We start from the raw sequence: 23107 nt of genomic DNA, 5'->3' as shown, positions 1-23107 counted from the left end.
GAAGGAGGAAGAGGAGAAGAAGAAGAGGAGGAGGAGGAAGAGGGGGAAAGGAAGAGGAAGAAGAGGAAGTAGAGAGGAAGAAGAAGGGAAGGGGGAAGAAGAACAGGAGGAGGAGGAAGAAGAAGGGGAGGAAGAAGAGGAGGAAGAGAAAGAAGAGGCAAGGCTTTCTTTCTCCTGCCTGGTCTCCAATGCTTGCATCGGGGCCAGGCAGGAGCCCTTGCCCAGGCAAGGCACTTTTTCTCCTGCCTGGTCTCCCATGCTTGCATCAGGGGCCAGACAGGAGTCCTCGCCAAGGCAAAGCTTCCTTCTCTGCCTGGTCTCCATCCCTGGAGGCGGGGGTCAGGCAGAGAAGGAGCCCTCGTCCAGGCTTCTTTGCTGCCTGGGCTCCTTTGCTGGCAGCGGGGACCAGGAAGGGAAGGAGCCCTCGCTGAGACAAGGCTTCTTTCCCTGCCTGGGCCCCGCTGCCAGGAATGGGGTGGGGTGAAACCCGGGACAAAGGGCAAACTGGGGTGGGACTGTACAGACCCGCCCCAAACCGGGAAAGTCCCGCCGCCAGGCGGGATATGGGAAGCCTACTTGTGAAGTGTCTTTACAGATTGTCTCAACATGTTGGTCTCACTGAAAATCACTTAATTTTTGCAAGTATTATTCCAAAGAGTCTTCAAACTTAATATAGAGGAACTTGCACGACTGAGGATAAAAGAGGAGTTGGGGACATCAGCTTCATGATTTCCCTTCCACCAGCATGGCACTGGATACAATGTTTTAGACATTGGCCTAAATCCAATGTCACACTAGCAGACATCTGCTAGTGCAGCAGGACTTTCTTTCTCTGTCCTGCCTGGTATTCTTAGAGTCATCAGTTTTAGGTACACTCTTATAGCAAAACTTGACAATCACCAAAAATGTTAAAGAGGTATTTCTGCTTCTAGCATATTACTAAAATGATAAAAGTAGCAACTATAGCATTCAAAGTTAAGCCTTTTAGATTCATTGTAATCTCTCCAATTATTACAAAAAACAGGATCATTTTGCCTTCTAAGCCTTGTCTAACAAAGCCATGACATCATGTGACATTTAAACACAGAACTAGCCCAATCGTATAAAAAGAGGAATCACCTGTGCAAGTATGTATCCAAAGTTAACAGCACTAGAGACATAGAATGACAAAGCTTCTGAAACTTCTTTGTGTCCTCTGTTTGCCTTCTTACAATCCCTATTCAAACATTTTTTATACAAACATACACACCAGACATCTTTAAATGGTGTATCCTTGTTGAACATTACATGTAAATAACTGTACTAGTATATAGATGAATAATTTATATACACCTATATACAGACTGTACAGTTGTGACATGTGAACACTCCTCCTCCAATCACACTTTCACTAATGGTGCTTGGTTAGCAGTTTTTCTATAGGGAGAAGCCACTTGCAACCTATGCTCTCAAAATAGGCTCAGCACTGAAGAGTATTCAGAAAGAGAATGTCTGAGTCATTAAACCCTGAGCAGTGCACACACTCTGTCCTGTTAAAATCACGTGAAGTTTAAAGACACAGAACCACTGCTGGGTTGTTTAAATTCCTCCATAGTACATTCCTAAAACATCTTAATACAAACCATAAAAATATAAAAATCCACCCCAGAACAATAAACAAACAAGAATTATAATAAATGATAATCAGTTTACTGTCTATGACATAGATTCTATGTCAGGGCAGGCAAAGTGTAGCCTACAGGTACATTTTGCCCCTGAGTGCTGTTTTTGTGGCCTCAAGAAATCAGTTCTTCATTGGTCTCAATATCCCCAAAAGACCTCTTGAAGATATTATGCATATTTGCCATGTTTTTAGCCCCTCTGCTATATAAGGTGCATGAGAAGCCTCAAAAACAGGAAGTGAAAAGTGACTTAAAAAAACCTCTCCAAGGCCTGAAATGACCCCGAGGGACCTAAAATAGAATGAAAATTAGAGAATGTTCCTGTACCTTTAATGGCTGTATGAAAGAGGGAAATTCAGCAGGTGTTGTTTTTTAGTCAACCAAGTAACAAGCAACAACTGATGAAACTCGCTCTTTGATACAACTGTTAAAGGCATTGGAGCCCTCTCTAGTTTTCAATCTGGCAAATTTAGCTTAAACACATGACAAAAAGGTCCCTACACCTTCTAGAGAGTATCTGGGGCCCCTCCAAGATCTCCTGGGGTGTGTGTGCTAACGCAGTCCCCAAGCCTCCTGCAGTTGCTCACCTCTACTCTATGTGATCCAAAATCAGAAAGGGTATGTAAAATGAATTATGAGATCTAACACCTTTGCCTGTTACTGAACCTGGTATGTTGTTGTTTTAATTAGGATGAATGTAATATCCTAGATATGGATTCTGGATGGATGAGACTATAAGCCTGTTTTGCTAATATAGGTTGCAAGTGGCTTTTCCCTATAGAAAAACTGCCACCCGTAGTTGACTCATTTTGATATTGGTATTTTAAAACTGTAGCTGGTGAGGCAAGATTGTTCGGGACCGTATGTAAGTAAGAGGTGAGGCAAATGATGATGTAGCTTGGACAGAGTCCCAGTCAGAAAGCAAAAATGCAGTTTGCTTGTGTGTTCGTATTATAGGAATTGGGCTAAAAAAATTGATCAGGATTACAGTTAAATATAGGTTCAGTGTTATGTATGAACTGGATCTGACATGTTGGCCTGAACACACAAGTTAATTCCTGGTTATTATGAAATGATAAGAAAAGCTTATCTGTTAACAAGTGAAATGACAAACTTTGGACTGGTCAATTGATCAGAAAATAAACTGAATGTTAAGGTACTAAGGAGCTGTAGCTTAGTGGTTAAGATGCCAATTCTGACAACTGGAGATCAGAAGGCTTGCAGTTCGAGGCCCAAGTGCTGCATGATGGGGGGAGCTCCTGTCACTAGTCCCAGCTTCTGCCAACCTAGAAATTTGAAAGCATGCAAATGCAAGTCGATAAATAGGTACCACTTTGGTGGGAAGGTAACAGTGTTCACTGCAGTCATGCTGGCCACATGACCATCAAAGCAGCCCTTGGATAATGCTGACTCTTTGGCTTAGTAATGGAGATGAGCACCACCCCCTACAGTTGGTTACAACTAGACATTCATGTCAAGGGACTACCTTTATCTTTAAGTAATGATTATTTCAAGCTAGTTGGGTGCCTAAAGAGGATTTAAAATATTCCAAGTTTACTGGGACTCCAACTATTATTTTGCCTTTCATTCCATAAATAATCCTGAAGAAGAGATAAAGGAAGTAAAATCTCAGAAAGTTGGCGTGTTTTTGTTCTCTTACAAAAGGCACACATGAGGCAAGGTTTACATCTCATTTGCTTCTTCTTCAACACACAAGAAAGCCTATACTCTCTTTTCATTAAGCGAGATTTAAAGATCTGAAAATATTTTTTATTTATAATTATGCTTTGCCAGTATGAGAGAGGAGATTTGAGACAGTCAATGAGCAACTGCAGCTATGGGGAAAATACACAAAGCTTAACTGAATGGATGAAGTTGAAAACCATTATATTTAGCTGATTTTACAGAAATATGATTTTACAGAAATATCAAGCTCTTGCAAAAAGGTTATCCAAGAAAGATACATAGAACACTGCATATACTAACATTTAGTTATTTCTGATTGGCTGAGAAATCATAAGGTGAAGATCACAAAGATCACAGGATGTCTAAGGCAAAATTTCTAGGAAACAGGCCAAGGCAAAGGAAAACAGACAATAAGAAGGTGATACACACACACACACACTTTTGTATGTGTGTACATGACAGAAAGAGAGAGAGCATTTCTGTGTGAATTGAAAGACTTATCAAAGGATTTGAAAAATAAATATTGATTGTAAAATGATGATTTTTTCCTGTTGGGTTTATTATTATAGCACAGAGAATGAATACATTTGGATCTGAAAGGCCACACTTTCTTGTTAAGAGGATGGAAAGTAGTTATATTATTTCCCCCTTCCCCAGCACCACTCGCTACATTTTTGTTTACTTTTCTCCTTTCCATTACCCATCTGCCAACTATTCTTCACTCAAAGATTTTACCAATTGGCTGCTTGAATACCATCTGTTCCTGGCAAAAGCTCCCTGAACTGTACTGTCTTTTACTAAAAGCTTTTCTTTCCCCTCAAAGATAGTTTATCCAAAAGCAAACTAGGACTTTCCTCCCTCCATTAGCTGTATTACTGAGGAATTGGAAAAACCTATCTGAATCAGCCAGCTTGTTTCTCTCATGTCATGTCACTAAAATGGCACAATGCCCAGGTTCTTCTTCTTGTAACTGTTCCTGCTCAGTTCAAGATATGTTTAACTACAGTCCAATACATTTATACTATTTATGCTGAATAGAATCATATTTAATATATATATTAAAGCAGAGGCTCTCAGATATCTTTTGGTGATAGATTGCTTTTTGAATAGGAAATTTACAGGTATTTTGTCCTCTTATGTTATCAAAGTGGTAATAACATAATTGGCCTGTTGTTAAGTTAATACTATATTTACAAAATCGTGTATTTTTATTTCCTGGTCTTAATCGCACCTTGAACAATGAGAATAAGTAATGTGCATTAATGATCATCAGTATGTGCCCAAAGGACCAGTCCCTCAAGAATATAGCTCATGAAAGAGTACTGAAGAATACACTTTAAGAATGGCACAACCCCACCAGAAATAAGAGTAAGAATTTCTTGTTTGGGAAGATGTGGCAAAACAAAAAATAAGGAGAAAATTGGCTATTAGAATTTGGATTCAAATTCTATGAAAGTGGGAACTCAGGGGAGGTCAGGCAGGCAAAAAGCAGTCATCTGCATACATATTTGTTCTTTTTTAAAAAAGATATATAGAATATTAACAGGAACAGCAATGATAACAGAGATTTGTCAGGAGCTTGGCTTCCACACAGGTGATATGGGTGATGTCAATGCTAAATTCCAGAATCTGGCCTGTTGGATGAAACTTGCAGAGGCATTCCTCATGTGGCATGTGATTAAGAAAAGGGAAATGTAATGTTACTACCTGTTAAGTGATCCTTTAATCTGTCCCTGAAAGTAAGTCTGACATGGCCATTTTTAGACAATTACTTTGGCTTAACAGTTGCTTGGTAGGACTGACCTCCTGTTTTCTTCTCAGCAGGAAAATAAGGTGACTAAGGAAGAAGAGATCATAAATTTATTCCAAAGCTATACATCTTGCCATTCCCTTTCTCCTCAGGGAAACAGAACAGCATGGGAGCCCCCAACAGAGAAGGTAGAAAGCTATTTTCTTGGGCCTCTGTGAGGATCAGAGCAACCAAAGACTGACAAAAAGGTTTTCCCTTTCTTACCCTGGAAAGGATTAGGGAGAGGATGTGTCTCTCCTGCTGAACAGCTGCTATGGCATCATCTTCACATATTTGCTTCATTTGTTGAGTTCACACAAATACACAATTTTAGAGACAGAATACTGAGGGTCCCCCCCCCCCTGCCTTTCACAATATTTTGTGTAACTTCAAGAAAAATGTATACAGATGATCCCTGGCTATTACCAGATTTCCATCTCAGAACTACTGCTTTAAACAGTGATTCTGATTGATGATTATGATAACAGCAAGGATGGTGGTGATAATGATTTTGTTTCTTATGATGAAATAATACTATACAGACTTGACCTTTTGCATTCCTTTTGACTTGAGTCTGGACACTAGTATGATTATTTGCAAGGCCAAACCAAAATACTATTGCTTCAGGAAAAAGAGAAGATGCCACCTAACCCACTACACATATAATATCTGAGTGGATTGACAGGGTTTATGAGTATTTCATCACAGGATATGGGAGCAAATCCTCCATTGCATCAAAGGGCAGCAGGCTGTTTAGGGTTGTGGGGAGCAATTTGGTCATCTCACAAGAGGTTGCCACCACTTTCTTACTCCTCCCACTGTGCCTGTTGCAGTGCAACAACAGCAACAGCAAGTGTCATGTTAGTAGAGCAGCACTTGCACAGAGTGTCTGGTAAAGCATGTGGACTGGACCAACTGCCTTTCTGGCTACTCACTAAGTCATAAGCCTTTCACACCAATGTTGTCTGTGACACATTGGGAGAAGGTAGCTAGAGAAGACAGACAGCCAACTCACACTAACAGTATGGAAATATTAGAAGTACAGTGTCTAGATCAAGGGAAGTAATAGTGTTACTCTATTCTGCTTTGGCCAGGCCCCACCTGGAATACTGTGTCCAGTTCTAGGCATCGCAATTCAAAAAGGATGTTGAGAAACTGGAGTGTGTTCAAAGTAGGGCAACTAAAATGGTGAAGGGTCTGGAAACCATGCCCTATGATGAATGACTTAGGGAGCTGGGTAAATTTAGTCTGGAGAAGAGAAGGTTAAGACGTGATATGATAACCCTGTTTAAATATTTGAAGGGATGTCATATTGAGGAGGGAGCAGGCTTGTTTTCTGCTGCTCTAGAGAACAGGACCCAGAACAATGGATGCAAGCTACAGGAAAAGAGATTCCACCTCAACATTAGGAGGAACTTCCTGACAGTAAGGGCTGTTTGACAGTGGAACACACTCCCTCGGAGTCTCCTTCCTTGGAGGTCTTTAAACAGAGGCTGGATGACCATATGTCGGGTATGCTTTGATTGAGATTTTCTGCACGGCAAGGGGTTGGACTGGATGCCCCTTGTATTCTCTTCCAACTCTATGATTCTATGATATTACTGTGAGCAACATGCTTGCTTAGAATGGGACTGGATAGCAGTGATTCAGGGGAATAACCAGCGAAAGAATGAGGAGGAATGGGTGTGATGGGTAGGGTTTCTGCCACAACACTCTCCAAGCATCTTCCCCTGAGTGGCCATCTTGCTCTGCCTAATGACTGCTTGTCAGTCAGTTGTGTAACTAAATTATAAACCCATGGTTCCAAAAAGCAATAGGAGAATTGCCCTCAAACAGGCAGAAACAAAAAGGAACAGGATTTGTTTTCTTCCCAGGTGAATTCAGTTCTGATAATATTTATTTGTATTTTGGGTATGGCCTGTTCTAATGTTTCTATAAACAAATAATTTATAATCTGGTGGTTGATTACAAAGATGTTGCAAAGGTTCAAATTATTAAGCAAGCAATGTCAAATAATCAAGGTTAGGTTTCTATCCTGCTTCTCTATCTTTAAAATTGTGTTTGCAGGATGAATTATTTTTAAAAACTGCTTTCATATGCTGTGACAGTTAGCAGTTTGCAGACACAATAAAGCAATACACTACAAGAGCTGGCAGGCATTTGCATAGTCAGCAGGATTGTATTTCTACCAGATACCATATGGTAGCAGCTCAAAGTGGGATACACTCACTGTTTAATGTATTATATAATCTGGAAACAGCTATGTTTCTTATACTATTGAGGTGCCAGCAATATACAGTATAAAACCAGCTAACAATCACAGACTAGATATTTGGTAAAGTAGCAGCAGAGTGGTTAGCATGTTGTGCTGGGTTTACATCTCAGATTCACCGTTAAATTCTCCAGTGTCCAAAACACACTGCAGAAATAATCCAGTTTGAGACCGCTTTAACTGCCCTAGCTCAATGCTAGGGAATTCTGGGAACTGTAGTTTTGTGAGACATTTAGCCTTGTCTGTCAGATCTCTGGTGTCACAATAGATTACAGTTCCCAGGATTCCCCAGTACTTACCCAAGGCAGTTAAAGTGGTCTCAAACTGGATTATTTCTGCAGTGTGTTTTGGATCCAGGAGACCTTAGGCTAATTACTATCTGAGCCTAATCTATTTTAAAGGGTTATGATAAATATAAAGTGTAGAAATTACAGCAAAATATGGCACATAAAGGAGGGATGGAATACAAATATGAAGACCGTTAAGCACTATGTAGTGCGTAACTTGGACAGGAAAATTTGAACTGGATGGTACATGATATCACAGGCTCTTTTCATCCCTATACTTGACCCTGCAAATTTTACTCCAAACAGTGAGATTGAAATAATAAACAGAAAGTGACCAGACTTCACTTTTCTCCTAATATGTGCTAATCTGATACAATATACTAGGACAAAATTTGAGGTGCATGTGTGTGTGAGAGAGATTCAAAAGCAAACTAAAATTTCTTCCAGGCTTATCCTGTATCCCAGAAAGATCACTGAAGCTATATATATTTACTGAAGTGATTAACAAACATAACTTAATATATATTAAGAGCAAAATGTTTCAGCTTCTGCCTTCTTCAGTTGCCCAGTATGAAACTGAGCTGCATACAGTTTAGAACACTATGTTGTCAGCATTCTTAATGGGTATTTTTATTATCCTCTAGGTTGAGGCTATGTGGTAGAGGTTTTCATCTATAAATCCAAAAATACTCTCTTTTTATTCACTTTATTCACTCTTTTTGGATTTACATACGAAAACCCTTAAAACCACGTGGCCTGAACATAGAGGATAATGCCATCATCCACTAAGAATGTGGATAACATGGTGTTCTGAATTGCCATCTTTTTTGCAGCTCAGTTTCGTCTTTGACTACTGAAGAAGGCATAAGCCAAAATGTTTTGATCTTGATATATATTTTTCCTGTTTATTAATAACTTACACACAAACACACACACACTCTGTGTATATGCATACATGCACACTCACATCTATTCATGACAGCATTAAAAAAATTGAATTTAGAAAAGGAAAAACTGAAACTAAAAATTAGTTAGGAGGATGGAAATCTAATTGCTAATCTAATTACTTTTGTCATATACTCACATTGGATCTCTTAGCAGTGATTGGTACGGTAGAAAAAAATAGCTTTTAAATAATCCATACAGAAAGGTCTATTAAGTATACTTCTTGCAACTTGTCTCACACTGAAAGCCCTTTAAATCTGCTGTGTTGTAGAACAAGCTGGCTACCGTCTTGGGCACAAATCCATGCAATATTTACTGAAGTTTCATTCTGTCCTTTTGGCTTTTTCCAGAAAGAATTCATCTTCCAATTTTTTTAAAAGAATAAAAAAGCAACGTCACAGTACTTACGCATTTCTGCAAACAGCTGCCTCCTTTCTGCCATGGTAGTTCCTCTTTTCCCACAGTCTTCAATCATTCTAGACAATAAAAATATTAAGCATATCTTCAGAAATATTTAGTAAGTTGAAGAAATTCTCAAAAATGATTGAAATGTTCCGGCGTACTCTTTCCCTTCCACTACATATCCAAAGATCACCAAGAACATGTCTTGTAAACAATTTATGATTTAGATTTAATCGTCAAGCATCTAGTTTATAGAACAATGCTCAGTTCTATATGAAACCTCAGTTGAAAACTTTTCAAACACAGTTCCATAATTTGGCTTGTGGTGCAGGTTTTTCCCCACAATCAATCAATTCTAAAATTGTAAATTCATGTTGTTTCTACAAGGCTTACACTTCATTAATTTACACTGATCTTGCACCAGAATAATATCAGAATCCTAAAAATCTGTAATACTCTGAAAGCTGCATGAGTTTACATTTCCTTGCTTAAAAATAATACTAAAAACTGCTGGACAAAAATAATTATGTTGAATTATAACCAGCACATTACATCTTAAGGAAAGACAAACAGAAGATGAGAGTTCAGCTGATTTCAACTTTCAAAATTGCCTTACTCAGGAAAAAAATTCATGAGAAAACCAGTTTGAATTTAACATTTTCATGTTTAAGCCTTTTTGACGCATACTTCTGCAGATAAACATTATGATGGCTACGAGTATGCAAAATTAATTCCAATGCAGTGCAAAATGGGTGATATTCCAGTTGTTTTAGTTAAATCATTTCTCTTGCCCTGCAGGAAGCCTAGTGAAGAGAAGGTTAAGTTACAGTGGTGGGTGAAACCATCTTTGCAACGTTACTAACTTCAGCAGTCCCTGAAGTTAATAGCTGAAATGGAGAAAGGTTATTACAGAGCACTCTTTGCCTTAATGGATTTATAGCCGCATTGTGAATCTCTTGTTGCATTTCTTCTAGCAAAATAGTCTTCTAGCAGGAGGCCCTTCTCAGCTATACATTTCAGCATTTCAGCATTTCAGCACTAATCTTTGGCAATATCATAAAATTGCTCCCTGCTCTTTCCTAAGGCTACTTATAATTGTAATGTACTTATAGAATTTGCTTGTACTTCATCTAGATGAGCTACATAGGGTTTTAGAAAAAAAGCTATTAATTCCCACCAAGTATGATAACATAGTAACTGTTTTGCCTGGTCTTTTGCGGAGTGGGGGGTGAGGAAACCTGCATTAAAAAAAAAAAAAAATAGCAAATTTCATCACAATGATCTTTGCTGTCAAAATACTGTGCTCTCTTAATAAAGGGAGAAAATCCCAGCAGGCTATTAGGGTATATCTCAATACTCCTTTCCATTAGTTCTATATGATTTGTAAAGATGAAACTGAAAATACTGTACTGCTTTGAACTAAATCTTTTTTTGGTAGTAATAACTACCTTTTATTTCATTGTAAACAACAAGCCAAACCAGATGAGATGAGACACAAGAGATCCATGATCAAACCTGCTTGTTTAGTTTTTATTTTACTTTCAACAGTTCCTGGTAGTCCCAATATTTTTAATAGTAACTGTGGGATGGTTTTGGTTTAGCACTTTGCCCCTGTCATTGTTATCACTTTAAACTTGGCCCCAAAGGTTCTCTTACTTTTAACACACACACACACACACACACACACACACACTTACTTCTTTCTTTATTTTCTGCCTGTACTTTCCCCCAACAAAGTTAATAGAAGTTTTGAAGGACAATTTGTATTAGAAAAAACTGTTTGGGTGAGGGACCAACAGTTAATTATGCTATGTTTAGCTATGTTGTTTCAAATTCATAACCACAACTGATACTTTAAAGGAGAAATAGGGTAATGAGACCCTATTAGAGACCTTCTGCATTCTATATTTTTTACTCATTGTTCAGAACATGGTAGATCATACTGATAAAAGACTGGACACCTGGTACTAAATCAAACACTACTCATATGTAGAAAAGGTCTAAAAATCAGCATAGCGTAGCGGTTTAAATATTGATTTATGACTTTGGAAACCAAGGTTCAGATCCTCACTCAGACTTTGAAATCCACTGGGTGACCTTGGGCAAGACACACTCACAGTGTCATAGGAAGGCAAAGGCAAACTCCCTCTGAACAAATCTTGTTGAGAAAACCCCATGATAGTGTTGCTGTAAATCTGAAACAACTTGAAAGCACATAAAACACAGAATAGGCCTACTGAAACACATGGGACTTCCATTCATTAGCAAGAGAGGGCCCCTGCATCTTAAATGGTTGTGTAGAAGAGCAAATTTCAGCAAGTGTTGCTTGTTATGCAGCTGGGTAAAAAACAACAGTTGCTGAAACTACTTCTTCTGAACCACCATTTAAAGTACAGGTGCTTTTTTCAGTCTTCATTCTGGCAACCCTACACTAGGTGTATTATAGGTAAAGCTAATGTTGACTTTAGCCCTTAAACAGCAAGTGTATGTGCCTGAGTGCTAACAGGTTTAGAATCAAATGGGAATCACCAAAAAGTAAAAGAGAAGCATCAGCATTCACAGATACACCTTGTGTGCAAAATTAATTAAGATGTAATTACTGTAGTTACATCATAACTATATTTTGAAAAGCACTGGTGGTTCTCCATCTTCCAAAAGTAATTAATTAGTTTCTTGCTTGCTTTAAAAACTCATCTAATGCTACAAGGCACTGGCCTATGATACAAAACATATTCTCCATCCAGCCACCTTGTTGCCTTCTTAACACCTACAATGAAGCAACATGAGGTGATATTCCCTCTAAATCATTTAATGACACTGCATCCTCAGTTCAAACAATTCAAAGGAATAACATAATTTAAACACTCTAAAGACATAGTACAATTAAAAATGGAAAAACTAAAGCAGCTTAAAGCCATATATGTATACACTCTTGTTGTTATGCTCTTTCAAGTTATTTCCAACTTATGGCAACTCTAAAGTGATATCATGTGGTCTTCTGGGGCTGGGAGGGTATGACTTGCCCAAGGTTACTCAGCAGGTTTCCATGGACAAGCAGAGAACTGAACCCCAATCTCCAGAGTCCTAATCCTGTGCTCAAACCACTACACCACCCTGGCTCTCATATGATTACACACCTGTATAAAACCATTTGCCCAAAGAGCTTTATTTTAAAAAAAACAAGTCTTGGAACTATAATAAAATCATTGTTGATATCAACTGGGCCTCAAAAGGGAGGGCATTCCACAACCAAGGTGTCACAGTGAAGAAGACCCTCTCACACAGTGTATGGCTTTCACTACTGGGATACATAGGAAGACCCCACCAGCAGATTTCATTCATTGGACAGGGAGAGATACTCCTTCAAATATCTCATTTAGAGATCTGAACGTAGAAAAGCACCTTGAATTCAAATCACAAATATATTGACAGCTTGTGCAGTTCCCTTAAAATCAGTGTTATATGGACAGCCAGTGTGGCGTGGTGGTTTGAGTGTTGGACTTCTACTCTGGAGACCAGGGTTTGATTCCCAGCTCAGCCATGGAAACTCACTGGTTTACCTTAGTCATGTCTCACACTCTGAGCTTCAGAGGAAGGCAGTGGCAACCCTCCTCTGAACAACTCTTGCCAAGAAAACCTCATGACAGGTTCACTTTAGGATCGTCATAAGTTGGAAATGACTTGAAAGTACACAACAACAACAACAACAACAACAACAACAACAAATCGTTCCTATAAGATGTCTTTGCAATCTAGTTGCTGCATTGTTGGGGCTTCATACAGAGATAGACCAACACAAGCAACAGGATGTAATCTTGCAGACTGCACACCTTAATATCCACACAAATTTGTAGTTTGCACTTTAGCTGAGAATTCTAAATGCCATTTAGGATGGAGCCATGGCAACTAAAATGGAACAGTAGCATTGTAATTGTTTCATCTGAATGAGTCGATGGAAGCAAAAAAGCTCTCTCTGGAACTGGCCTTATAGAAAGGAGTGGAATCACCATAATACAGTGTCTTGTATTCCCACCCTACCATGATCAGTGGCATCAAAAGCTACTTAAAGAGCCAGGAAGATCTCCTCCTCCTTTATCATCCAGAGTACTTCATACATTAAAACAAATAAGGCAACCAAAACCTGAAAATCAGACTAAAACATATCCAGGTAATCTGCTTCCTTCAAAAGCAACCCAAACTACCCATCAACTACATACTCAGGCAGCTTGCCTCACAAAGTAGTATTAGGAATAGGCAGTAATTGTTCCCTAAGTCTTGATCTGGTCCATTCCATACAGCTTTCTTTAAGGTGGCAGGTGCCTCTCCCTGACAGTGGAATATTTACTACCTGATCAATCCCTGCTGCAAGTCAAGGTAGGCAATTATTAATGGCTGTCTATTCTTGGATGTCCATTCTCCCAATCATGTCATTAGAGTGTTTTAATGATGTTATTGCCTTGAAGTTCATTAATCAGAAATTCTCTCCTACAGGCAATCCTGACATTCAGACTCTATCCTACTGCTCTCACAGGCACATGTGGTGGGAACACAAGAGAGGGCCTTTTCAGTGGCTGCCCCCTAAGGAACTCTCTTTCCAGAGAAGTTAGACTGGCACCTTCCCTACTTTCTTTTTACAAATAAGTAAAGACTTTTTAAAAAAATTCTAACAGGCATCTGATGCAAGATGCTTGATGTTGCTAACTGTGCTGGCATGGTGTGTATGTTTGTGTTTTTAATGATGTATGGTTTAATATGCTTTTAATTTCTTTATTGTTTAATTCTGTTTTAATTTTTGTATCGTGTGGATTTTTAAGAATGTCTTTTTAAATTGTAAGCCCCTTTGAATCACAAGCTGGGAAAAAGGTGAGACAGAAAAAACAACAAGAACAACAATACAGTATTTGAAAATGACTGAATTAAAAGAAGAAAAATCCTGAGCACTCTTATCAAAACATAGAAAAAGAGGGTCAAAACACAAGTGATCTGAGATTCCTCTATGTGTGTGTGCATATTTGGGGATTATTGCTATTTTTGGTTTTCAGTAATTTGTAGAAGTCATTGAAACAGGGTTATCAATCAAGCATTTCACTGATTAAATTATATACATCCATTTGTCTCACTGGGTGTCCAAAAGTCATGGTGAATGTTGATTTGGACAAACAACAAAAATGTGTGAGCACATATGCCGTGAGACAGACAGATTCATGCTTTGTGTTTACATCATCATGTCACAACAACTGAAACTGATCTCAAAAAACTTCACCGGATGGCACACTGGCAACCTCCTAAGACTCTATGGCAGGCTGGTGGTGGCCCATTTGCCTGCGGAGGGACGCCAAAGCAGCCAAACTGCCTGGCGTGCCTCTGCCCTAAAAAGAACCTGGAAAAAATGGGTTCCTTTTAGGATGGCGTGCGCAAGTCATGAGTATGCCATTGGTGCACTCGTGACGTAAGTGACACGCAGCGACATCTATACGCTGCATGTTGCTTATGTCATCATGGCAGCGCCTGTGTGGACAGGATACCACCATGATGCCACCGCCGTGACTTACTAGGGCTCAGGAGCGTGCAGTTACTGCGCGTTCCTGAACCCTAATATTGGCAGCATCATGCTGCTTCGGGCCCATCTGTCCTGGGCCTATGATAACTATGGCTTCACATTCTGAGCAATAATGAAAAGACTTCCACGTCCAATTGCTAGCAAATTTGACATGGTCAGTAAGCAGAGTTTCTACCACTGCTCTCTGTGTTTATCCCAAAAGGCTCCCTTACTATTATTATTATTATTATTAACCTTTATTTATAAAGCGCTGTAAATTTACACAGCGCTGTACATACAATCTTTTTAATTGGACGGTTCCTTACCACACAGAGTAATTGCTAGGTGACATGCCAAGAAGGAGATGGTGCAAGCAAAGCAATTTTGGGCCAACTTTACTTCAGCATAATAGGTACAAGAAAAAATTCTCACTGAACTTCAATCACATTTTCTCTCTGACCTATGCTACCTGCACTTTAGCCATCAGCCTGCTTGTTTCATTTCCTGTAAATCTTCTGTAAACAAAACTGAATTATATGATCCTCATTGCTGGATTAGAAGACAGAAATTTTTCTAATTAGTTACTTTCAAGTTGTGGAAAAGTACAAAACATGAAAAAACCAAGGGGGCAAATTACCTCTAACCACACCAATGAAGACTGTTCAGTAGCATCCGGGACTCCCATAATGTTCAGTTTTGGCTAGGAAAAAATATCAAAAAACCCGGGTGTGGGACTGAAATTACCTGCATGGGCCAATTAAAACTAAAATAATTCCCTAAAGAAGGATATAACTGGCTGACTAGAAGCTTGTACACAAAATTCCTCCTGCAGAGTGAGAATGTATTAAACATGATGTTGTAGCTCCCACTTGTATATTCTGTTTTTGACACATCCTAGAAATCAAGTAATGTTTAAGTGATCTTAAAGTTTTTAAATATATACTTGGGCCTGTGTCTTAAAGAGGCCAATGGATTTCCGCTCCATCTGGTTGAATTAGTTGCTTTCCATGGTGGTAAGATTGAGGCAACCAGGATTCAATTTCCAGCTTGGCCATGAAACCCACTGGGTGACACTGGGCAAGTCATATGCTCTCAGCCTTAGATGAAGGCAATGACAAACCTCTCTGAACCAATCTTGCCAGGAAAACTCCATGACAGGCTAGTGGTTTGAGTGTTAGACTAGGACTCTGGAGATCAGGGTACGAATCCCAGTTCAGCCATGGAAACACACTAGATGACCTTGGGCAAGTCACGCTCTCTCAGCCTCAGGGGAAGGCCATGACAAACCTCTTATGAAGAAGCCTGCCAAGGACACACCATGATAGTTTTGCCTTCAGGTCCCCATAAGTTGGAAGCAACCTGAAGGCACACAACAACAACAACAACAACAAACAAACAAGAATTCAGACATAGCTGTGTTAGTCTGGATCAGTGTACAAAAGGATCTTGTAGCATCCTTGAGGCTGAGAGAAAGAAAGAAGTTGGTAGTAAAATGCTACCAGCTTCTTTCTTTCCCTCAATCTCAAATATTCTACAGGATCCCTTTGCATACTGATCTAGACTAGCAGGGCTATCTCTTTGAATTAAAGATTTTAAGTTCACTTAAATATTATTTGATAAAAGATTTTATGAGAAACCATCCATGATCATTCCTTACCTCCAAGTTGTTAATATTATGTGTATCTCCTTTTATATTTTATGTATTCTGCAGAGACCCTTTGCTGTGTATTTCAAGATGTGTCAGCATCAATTTCCCTTTCACTTGTGTAAGAAACAGCAAACATACTGTTCATCAGAATACATTTAGAAATATATCACCCTTTGTGAATAACAGAACTACGCATTGCTAATTTTTTGCATTCCATCCTGCTTTTAAAGCAGACATGATAAAAATGGCATCAACATTAAAGTACAACATTCCACTCTCTGTGCAGCTCATGAAATGTCAATTTTAAATGTTGCAGTGATTCTGTGTGTTCTGCATTATAGGAAAAACACATATGATAGCAGTTCAAGGTTCACTATCTCCCTTGCTTCAGGCTTAATTTTATTTCATTTCATTTGACTAGGTCAGAAAAATGAAATCTACCACAGTAAACCAAAGTGAAGTTCCAGGGACAGAGAGCAAGAAGTTCTGGAAGAGAAGTATCATGGAGACAAAAAGCCTTTTCTTCAAGACAATGCATGCTGACTTTTCCTTTCACTCCTTTTGCTTATTCAACTGGGCACTGCTACAAGGCAGGCTGCAGCACTTCACATGTAATTAAGTTCCTACTTAGTCGAATGGATGTCTTGAAATGCCTAGTGGTGGCATGATTAAAACTAACTTCACGTTAAAATAAGCTATCAATGACAGAATTAGGTAGGGCAAGCTTGCTGCTTTTGTACACTTTTATAGTTTGGAGGCTACATTGTGACACATTAGAATAGTCTGTCAATTAGAATGGCTTTAAAGGGGGATTAGTTAAATTCATGTAGGTTAGGACCATCAATGATTAATGGTTTTGTGTGAGGGGGGGGTAGGTTTATGGTGATTCTATGAATTTCATAGTGTTCTCTCAGGCAAGGAATATGTGATTTCATCAGGTCCTTCCTCAGTATTGATATATATCAGTGCAGGTGTCACTGATATGCCCTACGCATCAGTTGCTGGGACACGTTCTATATAGGGTAAATTACATTCATGTTTTGCCGGCAGGCAACCAATAGAGAAATAGCTGGCTGCTATGTGAGCAAAATGTTGTCTCAGATAGGCCTTTTGCTGGATCCTGCATGGCTCTTTTTAAGTTCATATGTTTTCATTGTACTGATATTCATTTGCTATGTTAGTACTTGCTATTTTCACTTTGCATTAAATCTCCATCATGATCAAAAGGACAGGTAAAGCAGAAATACAAGTTCAAATAAGATAGCTACTAGGGTTGGGCTGTGGGAAGCAATTGAGGTAACACAGGAATCAGAAGCTAGTGGACTGAAAACCATACTAGGAGCAGAGTTGAGAGACAAGTCAAAAAATACAGTCAGCCTTCTCTGTCTGTCTGCCTGTCTGTCTGTCTACAGTTTCAAGCATACTTTCTTCAGATTTGCAGATTTCCATAGGAAGAAAGCAATGGAGGGAGTGCAGGGCTAGACCTTCCCCTATTCACATATTGATTCTAACTGGCTAAGTAACATTTCAACAGGGCTAAATAGATATCTCTATCAGAATTCCCACAAATTATCTTGTAGCATAAGCAGGGATTGAATGACCCATTCCAAACACGGGCCAAAGGCTGGAAATGGTGTCACAATTGTAGCAGTTCCTACCTTTATAACTTTTCATGGAGCAGTGGGCCTTAATATTTTAAAGGCACCATATCCCATCTGTCCTTAAAAACTAAGCAAGGTCAGCCCTGGTTAGTACTTGGATGGGAGACCATCAACAAATACCAGGTGCTGTAGGCTGTATTTCAGAGGAAGGACATGGCAAAAGTACCCATGAATAATTCTTGCCTAAGATAACCCTATGAAATTCATGGGGCTGCATAAGTCTACAGGCAACATGCACACACTGAAAATGAAATGTGGCAGACTTTTTTGTTTGCACTGTCTGATTTTTCCAAATTGCAGTGGATCTCAGAGTACAGAATCCTGGAGCTACAAGTGCTATGGCCTTCTTGAAAGGATTGTGCTGAATCTACAATATATTAAGCTACATACTACGTGAGAGATCTGCAATTGAATTTTTGCCATATTCATATTCTACATAGCAACTTGGGGGAACCTGAATCAGGATCACAGTGTACATGTGAGCATACAAAGTGGGGATTAACACTTTCCCTTCATGTAACTTTCCTTGTGCAAATATCGACCTTCTCACCCAGACTGTTATTAGCTGTTGAGGAGAAAACTTACAGAAATGGCATCATAGTGAAGGGATGTATAAACAGCCTGATTGTAAAGTTCAGGAGCAACATGACACAACTCCAAATGGCTAAAAACTTGGTTTAAGATGGTTGGCAAATTCTAGATTACACAGCAAAGATGAAGTGGGACATGTTGAGTCTGTTCACATTTTGTCACAGATGAGTAGGAATCCAGACTTAGCAGAGTTCTTATATAAGGTCAACCAAACCATTGGTATTTCTTTGGGAATTATTGGCTATTGAGAGGAGGGGCACTTTGGAATCACAAAGTTGAGGCTAGACAGTCCCTCCACCGGTAAGAGATTTCAGTGGAGCAGTCATTAAGGACCCTTGGTACCTGCAATTGGACTGTCCTGTTATAGCCTTTGGCATGCGCACTGTGCATCTGTTTCCCCCCTTAAAAATCAATAGCAGCTTGGTGCAGAAGTGGCATATGCACTGAGGAATGTGTTAAGACTGGGTTAATCTCAGTCTCTTCCATCATGGGCCCAATCACAACTACTATTAGAAGAAAAAAGAAGACCCTCCCATGTTACATATAATTTGGGCCTCAGATTCTAAGTTTAGGAGGTTTTAGGCTTATATTGTTGCATTATTTCACAAAACCAGGAAACATGACCTACATAAAGCCAGGATTTATAAAATAAGGCTGCTGAAGAACCCTACATATTAAAATGCCCCACTAATTAATAATAAATTCAAAACACAACTAAAATGATGGAAAGCTAAATTAACCCTACTGGAGATTCTCCCCTTCTCTATATTTTCTGAAATAAGGAAAAATAACTCAATGTATTCCTTTTAATCTAATTAAGATTTGACAGATTTGTTATTATTCAGCATAAAGAAACACAAAGGGAAGGATAATTGAAAACATTACGCAGAAAATTTATTTTTACAAATATACCATGAAAAAAAACATTGCATATATAACTCATCTGATGGTGCTGCTACACAGGAAAAAAAAGACTGCTCCGCTAGATCCTGACCCTCTTCTTCTCTAAGACACTCACATGCTACAGTCATATTGGAGAATTCATCACTGCTGCAGGAAGCAGGAAAAAGTGCAATTCAAGTGGAACATTTGTAATAAATCAATGTTTATATTGCATACATAGTTTAGGTTTTACCCTCCTGTTGGCATCATACAACAGAATAGTCTCTTTGTGGCAGAAGGATTTCTGTTCCATATGTACTCTCTGATGCTACTTCTGGAACAGAGGGATATAATGAAGAAACAGTAGTGTCCTAGATTCTTTGCTAGAGATACACAGTAGCAAAACAGCTAGGGATCCCAGAATGTTTAAAGATCAGCATCGGTAGACAGGTTGTTATTAAATTTACCTATATGGAGGTAGTCAGCAGGCAGGCGTAACAGTTTGTATCTTGGACTACAACTCTGGAGACCAAGGTTTTATTCCCAGCTCAGCCAAAAAACCCTTTGGGTGACGCTTGACAAGTCACATGCTCTCAGCCTCTGAACAAAATTTGCCATAATAGGGTTGCCTTAGGGCAGGGGTAGGCAAGCTTTTTGAGCCGGGGGCCGGGTTGCTGTCCCTCAGACAACTGGGGGGCCGAAGCCAAAAATTAAATAATTAAACATTTTAAAAAAAAATTAATTAAATAAATAAACCGGGACCAATGTAGCACAAAATTTTCAAATGGAGGACATTTTTTTTAAATAAATGGAGGACACGCAAAAAAATTTGCTGATTTTAAAAAAATGTTAATATAAATGCATGTTTTGGAGGCTTCTATAGACAATTGCCCCCCTTGCCTGCCTCCTCCTGATAGGCCAAAGGCCCCATGCCCTCACGGGAGAGGCCAAAGGCTCCGGTGGCAATCGGCAGCAGGACCAGGCGGGGGCCGGTCCCAAGGCCTTGCCGGGCCGCATCCGGCCCGCGGGCCGCAGGTTGCCTACCCCTGCCTTAGGGTCACCACAAGTCAGAAATGGCTTGAAGGCCAACAACAACAACAAACTTGCAAGTACTTGTAGGGAGAGGGCAAATTACTCTTCCCATCCACTATCATCCCAATATCCTTAAATATGAAGATTCTTACAAGCACGACATACTGTACAGTTAGAGGTGCCACCCATGTGTTCAGCACAACCTACTCCCAAGTAAGGGTATATAGGACAGATTGCAGATAGCCTTTATTATTCCTGTGAGGACGCAATGACAATTGCTGTCTTAATATTTCATAGTGCTTGTTCATTTAGTACATTTTTATTGATACTTTCCATGAAGGTTCCACTACATAGGAGTCTTTGTGATCCAATTTTGTCAGATTATAGAGAAGGGAGATTCAACCTCCACCGATTAGTTCTGAAAGGGCTTCAGTTTACTCCATTCCATGTATGTTAAAACAACTCGAAGGAGCACATATCTTCTCAAAAGGCATTAAATCATGCTTAATAGCCTCCTGCTGGGGGAGAATTGAGTTTATAATATCACTCCATCAAAGAGCAAACCTACATCAACATCAAAAGTTCCTCTTCAGTGACACATGATCTTTAAACACCACTAGTATATGTTTACTTAAAGGTGTAGAGGAACATCACATAAGCATGTATTTGTAGGTAATATGATCATTACACGTGAAGAGATATTGTGGAATTTAATATGGTCAATGTACTCAAAACCATCATTTCTCAATTTGTATTATTGATTACAGGATACAAAAGATTAAGGGAAGCATGTATACTTTTAAATCCTGTTTTCTCATAATGTTGAACCAGGTATTCCTAAAGTAAACCCTCAACTGACATAAGCTTATATAAGCCCCAGTGTTTTTCATCATCTGATAATCCCTCTGGAAACTCTCACTTGTCTGGCATCTGAACACATCTGTGCATATTATCTATTGTTCATCCTAATCACAAGGTCTTCTATGATTCTACCTTGATCTCTCTTCTATACCTCTCATGTTGTCTCTTTTAACTGGTCCCTTTTTCCTTGCCACATCTAGTGGTACTGTGACAAATCACTTTCACTTGATAACTTGCTTTGTAGGTAATGAACAAAGGAGAATAACAGAGTTTTGGCTAGACTTTAGGCATTCTCCTGGTCAGCTCTTTTTACTGCTGAGTGTGTCCTCCAGGCTGCAAACTGTGACTGACCAAATTGAACTCATTGCTTGCAGGTCATGTAAACAGCCTGTTCAACAAGGCAATAAGCCCCAGTTTTGGAGATAGGAAATGTCACCGTAGGAAGTCTAGGAAAATGCTTCCATCTGAACATCCTTAGGCTGAAGGCTTCTTGATCACTGGTTGATTTATTGACTGATTGATTGCCTTTGTTGCTTTTCATACAGGGAGAAGAAGGTATACAACAGTAAGTGCAAAACTGACATAAATACAAAACAGCAATATTATAAGACTACTGCAGTAGCAATATAGTATGTTAGTCATTATCAGATCAACTTGTGACAGAGAGAGGGAGAGAGAAAGAAAGAGAGAGAGTTAATCTAAGACAGTTATATAATCAAAGACAATTTTGAATATAAGTCCAGCCTTCTGCAAGTTGTAATTTTGTTCTGCTCCTTGCAAGAGAACTCTGAAATGAACTTGGTTGATCTGAATATTACTTCATAAGGGAGGAATAACCAGTAGGTACATTTTTCTATTCTTCTTACTGATGGGTACGGTTGTCAGAGTATGGTGTGGTCTCCAAAGGCTCTAGATTCAGGCATAAGGGATATCCAAGTCCTAGGGGCAAATTAGTTCTGCCGTTGTAAGCTGCAGCTGAGCTCACTACACATGGGGCACTTCTTGCCTTTTTCCCTTCACCTTCTGTAGCATCAACATGATGTTGTCAAGAAAAACAGCTGCAGGGAAGTGTTTCTTATGCAGTGGAATGGAGCATATCACTACAAGTATTCCTCCTTCTGAGATAGAGAAAATCTGAAGAGCAACATGTATAAGAATGGGAGCCTCAACACCAATTTGACTCAAGGGTATAATTTTGATTACTGATATGGGCAGTTGCCTTTGACAAGAAAAGAGATGCATCTGACCTGGTTCTATTAATTTCAGCTTTTAATCAATTAGGGCTGAAGGTCCTAAAACCTAAAAAGTTAGAAATATAACATACTGTGCTTGTTTCAAGGCAATCAGTGAATGGAAAACGGAGGAATATTACTTCCCACTCATGTTGCTGACCCACCATAAAGCTAGAGTTATTTACTATGGAGCAAAGAAAACTAGAGCAAAGAGAGACTTTTCATGGCTTCACCAAATTTGGGACTCTAACTTGCAAGGTGGTAGTTTACAGCCATGTGTCTGCTGACCATGTTTCCAATGTCACTTTCATATGCTGGTCATGTTTACTTTCAACATACATGTATATATTTGTACAAGGTGGGCAGGTGGCTGAATGCTTTGTCTCACTTCCTTCCTATGCATTTAGTGTCCCCACTTTGGTGAGAAGATGACAGAGTCCTGAATAAACTACAGTAACCATAAATCAGTTATCAAAGTATATATTCATGAGGCCAATGAACTCAGGTGATTTACCTAGGCGTTTATCACATGGAGGTTTTTGGGGATTTTTGGAGCTCATATCCGGGGTTGACTGCAGGTCCACAATGTGAATTCACATCAAAACGTGAATATGTTATC

At 39.2% G+C, this 23107-nt stretch overlaps 1 protein-coding gene across 16 annotated transcripts in view; it reads right to left on the bottom strand.

Moving 5' to 3' along the window:
• The window catches only part of DTNA (dystrobrevin alpha), a 293386-nt gene that overhangs the window by 115104 nt on the left and 155175 nt on the right, over window positions 1-23107 (bottom strand). For all 16 annotated transcript variants that reach the window (XM_089517250.1, XM_089517254.1, XM_089517253.1 and 13 more), the window contains one exon: window positions 9049-9116. In XM_089517250.1, coding sequence (XP_089373376.1) covers window positions 9049-9115 — 67 coding nt within the window. In that variant the 5' untranslated portion in view covers window position 9116. The remainder of the gene's footprint in view (window positions 1-9048; window positions 9117-23107) is intronic.

Source organism: Sceloporus occidentalis, unplaced genomic scaffold, assembly GCF_023333645.1.
Source record: "Sceloporus occidentalis isolate IW3139 unplaced genomic scaffold, rSceOcc1.0.p SCAF_3, whole genome shotgun sequence".
NCBI classification, from domain to species: Eukaryota; Metazoa; Chordata; class Lepidosauria; order Squamata; family Phrynosomatidae; genus Sceloporus; species Sceloporus occidentalis.
Note: the sequence above shows the minus strand (reverse complement) of the source record. Positions and strands in the feature narration are given on the sequence as shown.